The 14,700-nt window shown below is 42.9% G+C and overlaps 1 protein-coding gene across 1 annotated transcript in view; it reads left to right on the top strand.

Annotated features, from left to right (window-relative positions):
- Nucleotides 1-4,249: 4,249 nt before the first annotated feature.
- The window catches only part of MFSD14A (major facilitator superfamily domain containing 14A), a 41,335-nt gene continuing 30,884 nt past the window's right edge, over nt 4,250-14,700 (top strand). Inside the window, 1 exon segment of the mRNA XM_047785208.1 lies at nt 4,250-4,484. Coding sequence (XP_047641164.1) covers nt 4,401-4,484 — 84 coding nt within the window. The 5' untranslated portion in view covers nt 4,250-4,400.

Here is a 14,700-nt window from a genome sequence, read left to right as displayed (position 1 = left end):
TTGGTATGGGGGGCTTGCTGTAGGCTTCCTGATGGGAGGGGCTGATGCCTGCCCACTGGTAGGTGGAGCTGATTCTAATCCCTCAGTTGGGTGGGGCTTAGTTTCTGGATGGGATTAGAGGCAGCTGTGTGCCTGAGGGGTCTTTAGGTAGCCTGTCTACTGAGGGGTGGGGCTGTGATCCCACCTGGATTGTTGTTTGCCCTGGGGCTTCTCAGCACTGACTGACAGGTGGGGCCAGATGTTCCCAAAATGGCCATCGTCAGAGAAAGGCAACTGCTGAATATTCCCGAGAGCTTTGCCCTCAATGTCCTTCCCTCACAACAAGCCACATTCACCCCTGTTTTCCCATGATGTCCTCCAAGAACTGCAGTCAGGTTTGACCTAGGTTCCTGTGGAGACCTCGCTCTGCCCTGGGACCTAGTGCACATGAAAGTCTGTGTGCGCCTTTTAAGAATGGGGTCTCCGTTTCCCCCAGTCCTCTGGAGCTCCTGCACACAAGCCCCGCTGGCCTTCAGTGCCAGATGCTCCAGGGGCTCTTTCTCCCCGTGACAGATCCCAGCATGTGAGGGTTTGATGTGGGGCTCAGAACTCTCACTCCTGTAGGTGAGTCTCTGTGAGCCAGTTAGTTTTCAGTCTGTGGAGCTTCCCACCCGGGAGGTATGGGGTTGTTTATATCACGAAATCACCCCTCCTACCTGTGGATGTGGCCTCCTCTTTTTCTCCTGGAGTAGGGTATGGGTTTCCGGTCCATTTGGGTGGAGATTGCTCAGTCTTTAGTTGTGAATTTTGTTGTTTTTAGGAGAGAAGTTGAGCTCCAGTCCTTCTATTCCACCATCTTCTCCATGTTTCACTTTCATGTGTATCTTTTCTCTCTTAGAAACCCTGTAATTTAATTTTCATTTTTTAGATGACTTTATTTTTTCAGTATATTGCCTGAATTTTATCAGCTCTCATCTTCCTGTTTGCTGTTTGTTACATTCTTTCACATCTGCAATGACTTATTTAATGCATATTGGAGTACTGTATATAATTTTCTTATATTTTCTAAAGGGTAGTAGTTTCTATTAATTGAAGTTTTCATTTTCTGTTTTCTTTTTATAGAGGGTTTTTCTGTTCTTGATAAAACCTATGGGATTTTCTCTAGATCAGCAAGAACAGGTGGTTCTATGGAAGGGCAGGGTGAAGGAATGTAGGTAACAGCTTCATAGTTACGGAAGGCCCTCTTCTGTTCGTACAGTGAAGTACAGGTTCTTTAATAAATGGACCATTTAGAGGTTCAGATTCTTTAGAAATATTTAGCTTCAGCCACTTGGCCTTCTCTTCCAGGGATTTCTTTCCCTTCCAAGCTGCCGAATGAAGTGGTCTCATGAACTTTCCAAACATTGGTTCTTGTCTGTTTTCAAGCTTGATTCTCAGCCTTCTCATTAATTTTGGGAACTCTCAATATTCTTCCCAATCAATCCCTTTTGCTTATGTTAACCAATGCTAGTTTCTCTTGACTATAACCAAAGAACCCTAACTGACATGTCAACCTCTTTCTTTCTTTTTTGGCCATGCCTGCTGCATGTGGAAGTTCCTGGGTCAAGGACTGAACCAGCGCCACAGCGGCTACCCAAGCCACTGCAGTGACAATGCTGGATCCTTAATCTGCTGCATCACAAGAGAGATCAACCTCTTAATGTAAAGCCTCTGAATCTTCCCAACCCAACCCCAAATCACATACAAAGCCACAAGAATATGCACATTGAGAACAAGACTTGTCTGTGAGAACAGGACTTACTTCTGTTTACTATGACAGCTCTTCTAGCACAATGCCTGGGGCATTCTGGATCTTCACTAGGTCTTAAATTTCCCTTACTACCTTTTTTCCAACAGCACTTACCACAATCTACAATTATCTTCCTTTTGTGTTTGTTTTATAACTCTGTCCTCCAGTATTATTAAGCTCTATGTAGATAAATACCATATCATTTACTGATCTATCTCCAGTGTCTAGTGTCTAGTAAAACAGTGACAAACATTTAGAGGCTTTCAATATTTTTTTGAATGACTGAACAATGATCAGTTCTTAAGGATGATAAAAGCAGTGCATCTAGATGAAGTATGATTTTGAAAAAAGTCAACAGTAACCACACAGTAAATGATCTTACCAGCCCTCTCCATCCACCCAAAACAAGCTCCTGGGGATTTAGCTATGAAATTTATCTCATCGTACTTTCTCTAAAAAGCTTCGAGTTGGAGTTCAAGTAAATGTTTTCAGTAAGAGAATATTTTTAAACACATGTTGAGTTTACTTATTGATGGAAAAACATAATTTGAAGTATGAGGCTAAAATCCCTTTCTTCTCCCTTCCACGGAAATCGGTTTGTTTTCTATTTCTAGTCAGTTATGGAAATAGAAAAAAGAAAATCAATCCAATTTTATTTTTTAACATTTTATTTTGAAATAACTCTAAACTTACAGAAAAATTGTAATAATAATCCAAAGAAGATATTCTCTTTACCCTGTGTGTTAGTTATATATAGCTGTGTGCCAAATTACCCCCATGCTTAGTGGCTTAAAACAACTACTTTTATCTTACAGTTTCTGAGAGTCAGGAAACCAGGAGTGGCCAACTTGGGTAGTCCTACCTCAAGGTCTCCTGCAGTTGCAGGCAGGTTGCTGGCAGGTGCTGCTGTCAGCCAAAGGCCTGACCAGGACTGGAGGACTGGCTTCCAGCACCACTCACTCACGTATTTGCTGGTAACAGGCCTCAGTTCCTGGACACAGGACCTCCCCGTAGGCTGCCTAAGTGTCCTCGTGTCTTGGTGGCTGGTTTCCACTAGGCTTGGGCCCTGAGAAATGAAGAAGAGAGAGCCAGTAGGAGGATGGAGTACTTTCTATGACCTACACTATGACGTCAGTGCTGTCACTTCTATTATATCCTGTTAGATAACAGTCGCTAACCCCAGCCCACCCTCACCAGGAATTAGACTCCACCTCTTCCAGAAAAGAATGTCACTTAACTTGTGAACATATCTTATAACCACCATACCCAAATTTACTATTTTTTTTAACATCTTTCCGTTCTGCTTCATCATTCTCTTACCCTTTCCTCACATACTTATTTCCTATCTATTTCAGAGCAGGTAGCAAGCTCCACATCCCTTCTCTCCTAAAGGCTTATATTCCTTCAGGAAAAGGAGGGGTTTTTTTTGTTTTTTTTTTTTTTTGCTTTTTAGGGCCCCTTCTGACATTCCTTTTTTTTTTTTGTCTTTTTTAGGGCCACACCCACAGCATATGGAGGTTCCCAGGCTAGGAGTCTAATCAGAGCTGTAGCTGCCAGCCTACACCACAGCCACAGCAACTTGGGATCCGAGCCACGTCTGCGACCTACACCGCAGCCCACGGCAATGACGGATCCTTAACCCACTGAGCGAGGCCAGGGATGGAACCCGCAACCTCATGGTTCCTAGTCGGATTCATTAACCACTGAGCCATGACAGGAACTCCACAAAATTGATCGTTAAGCAATACAGGCAGCGGGCTACAAAGTGTGACTTAGGTTGTGCAAGGTTTTGTTTTTCTCTTTTAGGGCCGCACCTGCAGCGTATGGAGGTTTTCAGACTAGGGGTCAAATTGGCGCTGTAGCTTCTGGTCTACACGACAGCTCACAGCAACGCTGAGCCTTAACCCACTGAGTGAGGCCAGGTATTGAACCTGCGTCCTCATGGATACTTGTCAGATTCGTTTCCACTGAGCCCAGACGGGGACTCCGGTTGTGTAAGTTTCTATCAGAGGAGAATGAAGAAAAAGGTGCTTCGGTTGAGGTCTAGGCCGCTCCCGCCCCCAGCACCAGAAAGACAAAAAACTGTTTATGAAAACTCAGTTTATCCTGACTCCTTCAGTTCCACTATTTCTGGGAAACTCTTTGAACCGTTTCCTTCGGTTTTGGTCTCGGTTAGAACACAGCTGTGGATGGTCCAGGGAGTCTACTCGTCTGGTTAAAATTCCAGTGCAACCGTTTTCTCGGCTCTTTCCAGGAGCAGGTAACTTTTAGAAATTTACAATTCCTCCTCCGTTACGGGGGACTTCCGCGGGCCCCAGCGCCCAGGGCGGCTGTGAGGCTCGAGCGAGCTGGTGAATGGCTCGCTCCGTCCGGGATCGCTGAGGCGCGCGCCGCCACCCGGCGGCCGAGCGGGCGGGGCAGCGTCACGTGGGCGGGGCGGCGTCACGTGGGCGGGGCGGGCTAGTCGGCCGATCGCACGATGTGACGCGCCGCCGGAGGCAGGCCGGGCCCTCAAGATGGCGGCGGGCGCCCCGAGCGGCTCGGCCCGGCAGTAGTGGCGGGACGGCACTCGCCGCTGGGGCCGGCCGCCCCGGGAGTGGCTGCAGCAGCGCCAGGAGTCGAGGATGGTAAAATGACCCAGGGGAAGAAGAAGAAACGGGCCGCGAACCGCAGTATCATGCTGGCCAAGAAGATCATCATTAAGGACGGAGGCACGGTGAGCCGGGGGTACCGCGCCGGGGAGGGTCTTTCGGGGCCCGGATCTCTCTCTGCCCCCTGCGCTGCCCCCTGCGGCCGCCCCTGGGTGCCCTCCGCCCTCCCTACCCTCCCGCGATGCTGCTGTCTCGGGCTCCCGGGCCCCGTGCCTCTGCGCCGGGGGCTTTCCCCTCCTCGCCCCGGCCTGCGGCCTCCGGGCCGGTCCTCTCGGATGGTGAAGCCGCTCGCCTCTCCCGCACCTGCCGCCCTCTCCGCCGTCGCCCCCGGAGGCCCTGCCGCCCCGAGCTCCCCGCGCTCCTCCTCCGCGGGCAGGGATCGACGCCGGGCTCCGTCGCCGGCCGGCCCACCGTGTCGCCGGGGCGGCGCTGGTGCCGCCCCTTCCCCCCCGCCGTCCAGGCCCCGCGGCCGGGGGCAGTCCCTGCCCTCCCATATGCTGCTAACGGGGTGGCATCTGGCGCGGCGACCCCGGCGGAGCCGGGTCGTGCGCTCGCTCTCTTCTTGCCGGTCCTGGGTCGGTGCTCCTGCCCTTCGCTGCCTGCTGTACGGTAAACACCGTCGGAAGGTGGGCTTCCCCCTGACTTCCCGCAGCAGGAGCGTGACAGAGGACACCTGGGCCTAGACCTGAGTCTGCTGGTTTTCACAGGCCAGTCCTCACCCCCGGGCTTCGCAAATCACCTGGTGTATTTTAAAACAAAAAAGACTAGATGGAGTTGTCGTGGCCTGAGGATTAGAAGACGTTTGAGAGGAAGACCGATTGAGGGCGAGACAAAATTTGTGCTTTTTAGAAACAGTTGTCGTCACAGTAAACTTTATGCATCGTGGTGTCGTTAACCAGCAGGGGACGTAGGCCTCTTAATTGAAAATAACGCGCCTATACTTTTTTTATGCTGAAAATTCTCCATTGCTACGCTCTCTGGTCTTTGTTGCCTTCTTTGATATCATGTTCTGAAATAGAATGGAAAAGTGAAATGCATATGTCACTTCTCCGAGAAATAGGCAGAAATGGTTCCTTTTCCCCCCATATTTGCTTATATTTTGTTGGAGCCCTCAACTACTAGCACAGGGCTAAATATGTGATGAGGCCACCCCTGAGGCTTTGCTGTATTCATTTGAAATGAAGAACAACTTTCTTTTGACATTTCAGAATATGTCCCAGTCTGCTAAAATTTAGAAAGCTTGGAACATATGAAACAATTTCAGCATATACTTTTACTTAACTGTCAAATGTGTAGATGTCATAGCTTTGACATTTAGTGAAAAAAGAAGCTTTGAAATTCAAGTCCTCAAATTTTGTTGTATTTGATTAATTAAAACATTACTTTGATTAAATCAACTGTGAATTGTCATGGCTCTTTTGACCAAGTTGGTCAGAACTACTATGTGAGGAAAGAAATAGCTTGAAAGAATACTGATTGCCTTTGTCAGTCATAGGGACTTGATATTTTTCATTCTTCATAAAATCTACAAAATAGAATCGGCAAAGGATTGTATTTTGTAAAAGCAAGTGATGCTTAAGATCAGTATCTTTTACAAGAGATAAGAATGAATCTGTGATCAAGAAACACACCTTCCGGTTTCCTTGTTCAGTTTTATTTCTGTCTCTGGAGGTTGTTGTTTCTGTTTTATTAGCTTTATAGCAGTTAAATCCTGTGAGATTTGGAAGAGGTTATTTTAATTTTTTATCTTGTGATTTATTAAAGTTGTGGTGAATTCATAGCTTGCTTTTGGACATAAAGTTGTTTTTTACCCCAGCAATATGTTTTTAAGAGGGGACATAGAATAAATGAGAGCTACTTTTGAGGGCTGTGGGCTTGGGGGTATTATCATTTGTTACCTTTGTACGTTTATGCTGCGCTTTCCATTCTAAGATCACTGGACACCTCTTTAGAATAGGGACTATGCGCAGCTTTTAATTCTGCAGGGCCTACTGTATGAATTTAAACTGATAAAAACACATTTAAAGTGATTTTTTTAAATGTTGAGTAGCACATTCTTAAGACGATTTTTATTTTTATTTATTCCTACATATAATCAGGGGATAGTTATATTTCTAAAAGTGCCAGGGTAATTTTTTGCAGTACATGTATGAAAATACAACTGTTATGGGCATAAAAATAGTTTTTAACTGGCATTTGCTTTTCTGCCTCTCTGCTTAAAATTGGTCAGACTGCTGTTAAGAACATCAGGTATCTGAGGCTGTATGGTCATACATGACAGGCTCTGGACAGTATTTCACATACCTGGCCAGTTATACTGATCTGATCCCCTTCCATTTTCTTCCTAGTGTTCAATAATGTTAAGATTATTTCACTTGTCCTCCTGCTAATGACATTTTTCTTTTAAGTCTGATGAGCCAGTTGTAATATTCACGAACAAAGTTAGTGAAGAGTTGTTAATGATTTGCCCAAAACTTTGCACATGTTTATAGTAAGTAGTTTTTAACAGTAGAAGAAGTAAACCCTTCTAAGAAAAGCCAGCTTAAGCACAAGTTATTAAATGCTGGTTTCTTCTCTTGAAATTGTAGTTCAGTTGGCTCTGAAGCCCCAGCAAGGCTAGTACCATTTGAGTGGTTCACAGTCAGGGCAAGTTACATGAAGTTGTGTGACTCTGTATCAGCAGTTCTTGGATCTGTTAATCCTGAAGTTGTTTGCAAAGTTTTCTCTGACCATACGTTCTTCTAGAGAGATTACAGAAATGATGTATACTTTCAGAAAGCTTAGAACGGTTCTTCTATTTGGAAACAATGTAAGTAACTGAAGAATGAATGGTTCTGCAAGTTAAATTCAATGAATACTTAATCATTTACTTAGTTTTACTGATGAGAGTAACTGTGACATTATTGGTGAATTTGCTTGGTGAAGCACCCACGTGTAAGATTACACTTTTTTAGTTATGTTTTAATATATGTACCACTTTGCTGTATCTTTTATACATTGCAGGCTATTTAGGACAGCTGAATTAAAAGTACATTCTGAGAGTTCTCTTGTGGTGCATCAGGTTAAGGGTCCTGCTTTGTTGTTGCAGAGGCTTGGGTCCCTGCTGTGGTGTGGGTTCTATTCCTGGCCCAGGAACTTCCACATGCTGAGGGCATGGCCAAAAAAAAAAAAAAGCGTCCTGGTATTTTTAAATACTTCTGGTTTTGTTGTTAAATCATTGTCATGTACTACCATATTGTTTATAAGTATTCTTTGTAGAGGCTAAGAGCCAAGAGTTATTTACATGAGTTGTCTTATTGTCAGAAACAGAGTTTTCCTTCTGACTTAAAGTTTGCTTGTTTTTTTCATACAATCTTTATTGTTTTGTGGTTACAGTTATAGGTCTGTGTCTCAGACAATGTGAAAAATGTCCAGTTATTTCTAACAAGTGATTGGTTTGAAGTGAGTTTTGTCTCTTCCAGGGCCAGATATAGTAGCTTATTCTTACCTTGGGTCTGCTTTCTCAGGAATGTATATGTACAGTTATGAATTCTACCACAGGAAATACTTCTTAGGAAGTCTTTTTAAAACAAGAGGAGGTCTGTGTGTTATCATCTAGCTGTTATAAATTGAGTGGAGATCGTAGAAGACCAGTCTTGAGCTTAGGCTCCATCCTAAACAAGGGTGATAGTTTGAATTTTGTGCTGATGAGTTTGGTTTTTTTTACTTTTTAATTTTATTTTGCCGTTTTAGTGAGTTCACTCGGTAGTCAAATTTGAACTGCCTAACCCATTAGCTGTTCTCAGGGATAAGCACGTAATGTAATGATGATTTAACGGCCAGCCACACATTCCTCTTTGAAATGGAGGATGCAGTAGATGATCATGTTACTTATCTTTTCAGAATTTACCACAAGGCAATACAGTCTTAAGCTGTAGACCTTTTTTACTGAAGAGTAAAAGTTGTTCTCACTATAATCTTGTTGAATGTTTTTAAGAAATGTATCTCATTCTGTTTAGGAGCAATCTAACCAATACCTCTTCACCTCTGTGATGATGTACAAATATTGAGTATCTCTTCAAAACTGATCCATAACACAGCAACAAAATAATTTTAATGTTTTACTGAAAATTAAGCCAAAGTGACTTACTTAGTATAATAGTGTCTCTACCTGTTTATAGTGATTCATAACTTTGGGGAAGTTAGCGATCAGTTTCCTTTTTGCTCACAATGTAGCAAGCCTTGCCTTGCCTGACTAAGGCCTGGAAAATGAGAAAAGAGCAACTGACTTTGTGAGAGAAGAAACATGATGCCAAATACTAGCAGTAAAGCTTTATTTCCTCCAGTTATGCCATAATGTGTCAGGATCCCATGCTTCGTAATCACAGTATTTTCTAAAGGAGTTTTTATTTTAGTGTTCTTCTATGAGAATCTCCAGATCTCATATGTCTATAATTAAACTGCTTTTTCTTTTTGTGTGTAAGACTTTTACATTAAATTATTTTAGTCACCTTAATTATGTGTTGTTCAGAGGAAAATCAGTGTTTCTTTCTGAAGATTAATTCTACCTTCTCTCTTTTTTTCTTTTTTTTTTTTTGGCCACACCCCCAGCATATGGAAATTCCCAGGCCAGGGATCAAATCCAAACTGCAGCTGTGACCTACACCACACCTGCAGCAATGCTAGATCCTTAACCCTCTTGGCCTGTGGGCTCCTTAACCTGTGCCACAGCAGAAACTCCTTATCCTCATCCTTGATTGATAACTTGTCAGTATTAAATTCTAAATTCTACATTTTTTCCTTCATAGCTTAATTTGATTCTTGTCAAGCTTTGTATTTTCTCAACTTTTATTTTGAGAATTTTCAAAACTGTAGAAAATTTGCAAGAGTAACATAATGAATACGTTTCCCTGTCGCATAGATTCATGATTAAGCAGTTGTTAACATTTTGCCCCATTTGTTTTTCTTTTTCTCTCTATATATTTCATTTTTTTCTGAATCATTTGAGTTAGTAGTAGATAGACATCATGACACTTTACCCCTAAAACATTCCAGATGTATCACCTAAGAATAGATATTCTCTCACAGTCCACAGCATAATCACCACACTTAGAAAATCTAACATTAACACATACTGTTGTGTAATATAGAGGACCATGGTCACATTTCCCCAATTTTCCCAGTCATGTTCTTTATAGTCTTTTTTTTTTTTTTTTTGTCTTTTTAGGGCCGCACCCGTGGCATATGAAAGTTCCCAGGCTAGGGGTCCAATTGGCGCTATAGCTTCTGGCCTACCCCATAGCCACAGCAACATGGGATCCGAGCTGTGTCTACACTGAAGCTCACGGCAATGCTGGATCCTTAACCCACTGAGCGAGGCCAGGGATCAAACCTTTGTCACAGGAACTCCCTTTAGAGTCTTTTTTTTGAATGCAGAATTTAATTATTACATTTAGTTGCCATTTCTCTTCAGTCTAGAATAGCTTTTTGTTTGTTTTTGATGGTGATGTTGACATATTTTTTCCCCTTTTTTGGCTGCCCTGTGGCTATGGAGATCCCAAGCTGGGATCAGATCTGAGCCACATTTGTGGCTTCTGCACGGCTGCAGCAATGCTGGATTCTTTACCCACCTTGTTGGGCGGGGTATTGAACCTGCATCCCAGCACTCCAGAGACACAGCAGATCCCGTCGCACCACCTCAGCAACTCCAATATTGACTTTTTTTTAATAATCTAGGCCATTGATTTGAAGAATGAGCCTCAGTTTGGCTTGTTCTTATGGTTTCCTCACATAATGATATCCTATTTAATAAACAGGTTTTTAATGGCATTATAATGCCCAGTTACTGGTGGAATTACTTCTTTCTCCTGGTCAACAATCCATATAAGTCCCTGATTCATTGATGGGAAGTTAAGAGGAGTTATTAAAGCCAATATCCTGCATAGTAACTGTTGGTAAACTCACGTTGAGCGAACAGTCATAGACTCAGAATTTGAGAGACAAGTGTTTAGTTAAGCAATTGATAGTTTACACCCAACTGCTAAGAGAGGTACAGTGACATACGCAAGTCACCTAGTGACTTAGGTCACCAAGCGTGACTGTCATGAAGAGGGCACGAAATCCCCTCTGTACTAGATACTGGGCTCTGTATGCACTGGGATACTAAAATGGTTAAGATTGGACCCCTGCAATTAAGAGAAGAGCGGTCTGGGGCAGTGAATGTGGTGTAACAGCCCCTGCAGCCAGTGCAGCTCCAGACTTGGGCTCCACAGTTGCCTGGATTGACTGGACTGTAAAATGGAGATAATGGTATCTAACTTGAAAGGTTAGGGGGTAGATAAGATTATGAATGTAAGTCATTGTAAGTTTTTTGTAAATTTTTGTAATCTTTTTTATTACTGTAATCTCAGGTGTAAGTGCACATAAGAGATGATACAGTTGGTAACAGTGGGATATCAGAGTATAGAAGAAGGATTTAATAGAAGTTACAGATTTAATATCTTGCACTTTTAACAGTGTTTAAATATAATAACTATATACTGACTGCCTAAAGTGATAGTTAGAGGAGACTTACAAAGTAATTCATTTTAGTTCTACAAACACTTAGTAAGCATTTTTTGCTATGCGTGTGCTACTGCTCCAGATCATAGGAGAATAAAGCACAGGGCCTGCATCAGAGAGCATGAGCTGGAAAAAAGGTAAATTTAGGTTAAATCAAATGAAACAGATACTTTACAAAGCAAAATATAACTTTGTTATTTAGTGTTACAAGATAGTAGAATAAATAGATTTTAAAAGGCTTAGCCATAGCCTAGATGATGAAACCAGATGTGTTACTAACAGAAAGTATGATTTGGAAAATGGGAGTTAAGATTGGAGAGTGGAGGTGGGGTCAGAGGAGATCATCCTTGACTTCTGAGCTTGAAGTTAGAGGTGACCGCCGTGGATCCATCTCTCATGCCTCCGTAAGAGAGAACTTACTTGGCTGAACGGACTTTGGTAGTAAATGCTGTGCCTTTTAGGTGACATCTCTTGGCATTTGGGGTTGGGTATTGAGTTAGTTTATGTTCAAATTTGTCTCCTTCAGAATTTTTCACTTTGTACTCAATTCTTTTGAGAATCCTCAAGTGTCATCTTTTAATATGATCTCATTATGCTGAACTTTCTACTCTTGATGCCGGTAAACCACTCACTGTTCAGACATTTGCCCCCTGCTTGCCTGTTAACCCTCTGCCCCTGCTCTACTTTGCCCAGGCCATGACCCTTGTATTCTTTCCAGATTGTCCTGGAATTTTTATTATAGATCATTGGTCCATTAAAAATCCCCAGCCCTGGAGTTCCCATCATGGCTCTGCGGAAACAAATCCACCTAGTACCCGTGAGGATTCGGGTTCGATCCCTGGCCTCACTCGGTGGGTTGAGGGATCTGACATTGCCATGAGCTGTGGTGCAGGCCACAGACGAGGCTCGGACCCTAGCCTGGGAACTTCCATATGCCACCCGTGTGGCCCTTAAAAAAAAAAAAGGCAAAAAAATAAAATAAATAAATTACAGTAAACAGTGATGCTAGAGAAAGGATGATCAATCAAAAATGATGGAGAGATCCCTGGTGGTCCAGTGTTTAGGATTCAGTGCTTTCACCAGGTTCAATCCCTAGTCTGGGCACTGAGATGCCACATCAAGCTGCTGCATACTACTGCCAAAAAAAAAAAAAAAAAATCCCCAGCCCTTATGTCAAAAGTCTTACTTGAAGTTTTTGTAATCCTACTTCAGTAAAATATTTTTTTAAATTTTCGGTTTTATTAAGGTTGCGTATTACATTTTTTTTTTTTTTTTTGGTCTTTTAGGGCTGTATCCGAGGCATATGGAGGTTCCCAGTCTAAGGGTTGAATCGGAGCTGTAGCTGCGGGTCTGTACCACAGCCACAACAATGTGGGATCCAAGCCACGTCTGTGATACACCATAGCTCACAGAAACACCAGATCCTTAACCCAGTGAGCAAGGCCAGGGATACTGTCCTCCTGAATACTAGTCAGATTCGTTTCCACTGAGCCGTGACGGGAACTCCAAGGTTGTGTATTACTTTTGAATTCATTTAAAACAGGATAGATGAGGAGTTCCCGTCGTGGCGCAGTGGTTAACGAATCCGACTAGGAACCATGAGGTTGCGGGTTCGGTCCCTGCCCTTGCTCAGTGGGTTAACAATCCAGCGTTGCCGTGAGCTGTAGGGTAGGTTGCAGATGCGGCTCGGATCCCACGTTGCTGTGGCTCTGGCGTAGGCCAGTGTGGCTGCAGCTCTGATTGGACCCCTAGCCTGGGAACCTCCATATGCCGAGGGAGCGGCCCAAGAAATAGCTAAAAAGACAAAAAAAATAAATAAATAAAATAAAACAGGATAGATGAATATGATATAATACAACTCTCAAAACTGCTAGTACCTTAGGCAATTTTTTTTCTCTCCAAATTCTGGGAAATATGAGAGAATGGTTTAGGAGGGACAAGCCTATTTCTTATTTAAAGTACAGTCATGCCTTTTAGAAAAGATTTAGAAAACGGGTAATAGCATAAGAAACAATTTTATGGGCGTTCCATCATGGCTCAGCGGGTGGTAACTAATCTGACTAACATCCATGAGGACACAGGTAAGGATCCGGCCTTGCCGTGAGCAGTGGTGTAGGTCGCAGACATGGCTTGGATCTGGTGTTGCTGTGGCTGTAGTGTAGGCCGGCAGCTACAGCTCCGATTAGACCCCTAGCTTGGGAACCTCCACATGCCATGGGTGCAGCCCTAAAAAGACAAACAAAAAACAATTTTATGTCACTTAAAATCATTGCCTAATATAAACACTATTAACACTGAGGTGAGTTTTTATTTTGCTCTTCATAGTTTAATTACGTATACAGTTTTATATCCTGCTCTGATTTTTAAAAAAATCAAACATTGCCATAAACATTTTCACATGTTATTAAAGGTTATCTGTGAAGTTTCTGGCTGCGTATTATTCTGTCTTATTTATATACCATGATCTGATTATTGGATGTGTAACTGAAGATTGAGCGTTTAGATTTCCATATTTCCTACTATAATTATGCTGCTGTGAACACCTTTGTAGTAGAGCTTTTTCTGAATGTTTGGTTTTTTCCATAGGATAGAATGTTATTACCTATTTTTAAAATTATCTGTGTACATTCTTTATATTTTTATGGTGTCTTAGTGCTTTTGTATGAATGCTTTACCTAGTTAAGATATCTTTTGCTACTTCTCGCATATTTTACTCACTTTGTTTTCTTGAAATTCAGCTAATGCTGTACATGTTTTTCTCAAACCAGTATACCTAAAACTAATTAATCTTTTATTCTTTTCCCTTTCCTCACTGTTGAGCTGACCAAGGCAGAAACTGAAATCATTTCATCTTTGATCTTCTCTGTCCTCTTCTGCTGCATCTAGTCAGCCACTGAGTCCTTTCTCTTCTGCTAAATACGTTTTGTGTCCATTCCCTTTGCTTTATCCCTACTCTATCTTACTCTTCTAAGAAGCTTTCCCAATGCTGTCCTTGAATGATTAAGCATTCTTCACTTAAGCAGCCTTTTTTTTTTTTTTTTTTGTGGCCACACCCCGGGCATGTGGAAATTCTGGGGCCAGAGATGGAGCCCACGCCACAACAGCGACCCGAGCTGCTGCAGTGACAATGCAGATCCTTAACCCACTGCACCCCAAGGGAACTCCTAAGTAACCACTTTTAACACTTTTCTTTCTTTTTTTTTTTTGTCTTTTGTCTTTTTTGTTGTTGTTGCTATTTCTTGGGCCACTCCCGCGGCATATGGAGGTTCACAGGCTAGGGGTTGAGTCGGAGCTGTAGCCACCGGCCTACGCCAGAGCCACAGCAACGCGGGATCCGAGCTGCGTCTGCAACCTACACCACAGCTCACGGCAACGCCGGATCGTTAACCCACTGAGCAAGGGCAGGGACCGAACCCGCAACCTCATGGTTCCTAGTCGGATTCGTTAACCACTGCGCCACGACGGGAACTCCGTCTTTTAACACTTTTCTTCCAAGCTTCTGGCTTTATGTGTATATTCATACGCATTGTATTTAATTATCATCTTTTTACCAGCACTCACCAAACAGTTTTCAGGGAGTTCAGCTGTCATGAAATACTATCTTTCGTGTTGCAGAAGGAGTCCATGGTCAAGTTTGGGAAATGGTACACGCTGTATCTTCTTGGAGATTCATTATATAAATTAGCATATTAAAGGCCCTGACAAGTTCTCCTTGGCATTCTGATAGGTGCTGAGAATCTG

This window comes from Phacochoerus africanus, chromosome 6 (assembly GCF_016906955.1).
Source record: "Phacochoerus africanus isolate WHEZ1 chromosome 6, ROS_Pafr_v1, whole genome shotgun sequence".
NCBI classification, from domain to species: Eukaryota; Metazoa; Chordata; class Mammalia; order Artiodactyla; family Suidae; genus Phacochoerus; species Phacochoerus africanus.
Note: the sequence above shows the minus strand (reverse complement) of the source record. Positions and strands in the feature narration are given on the sequence as shown.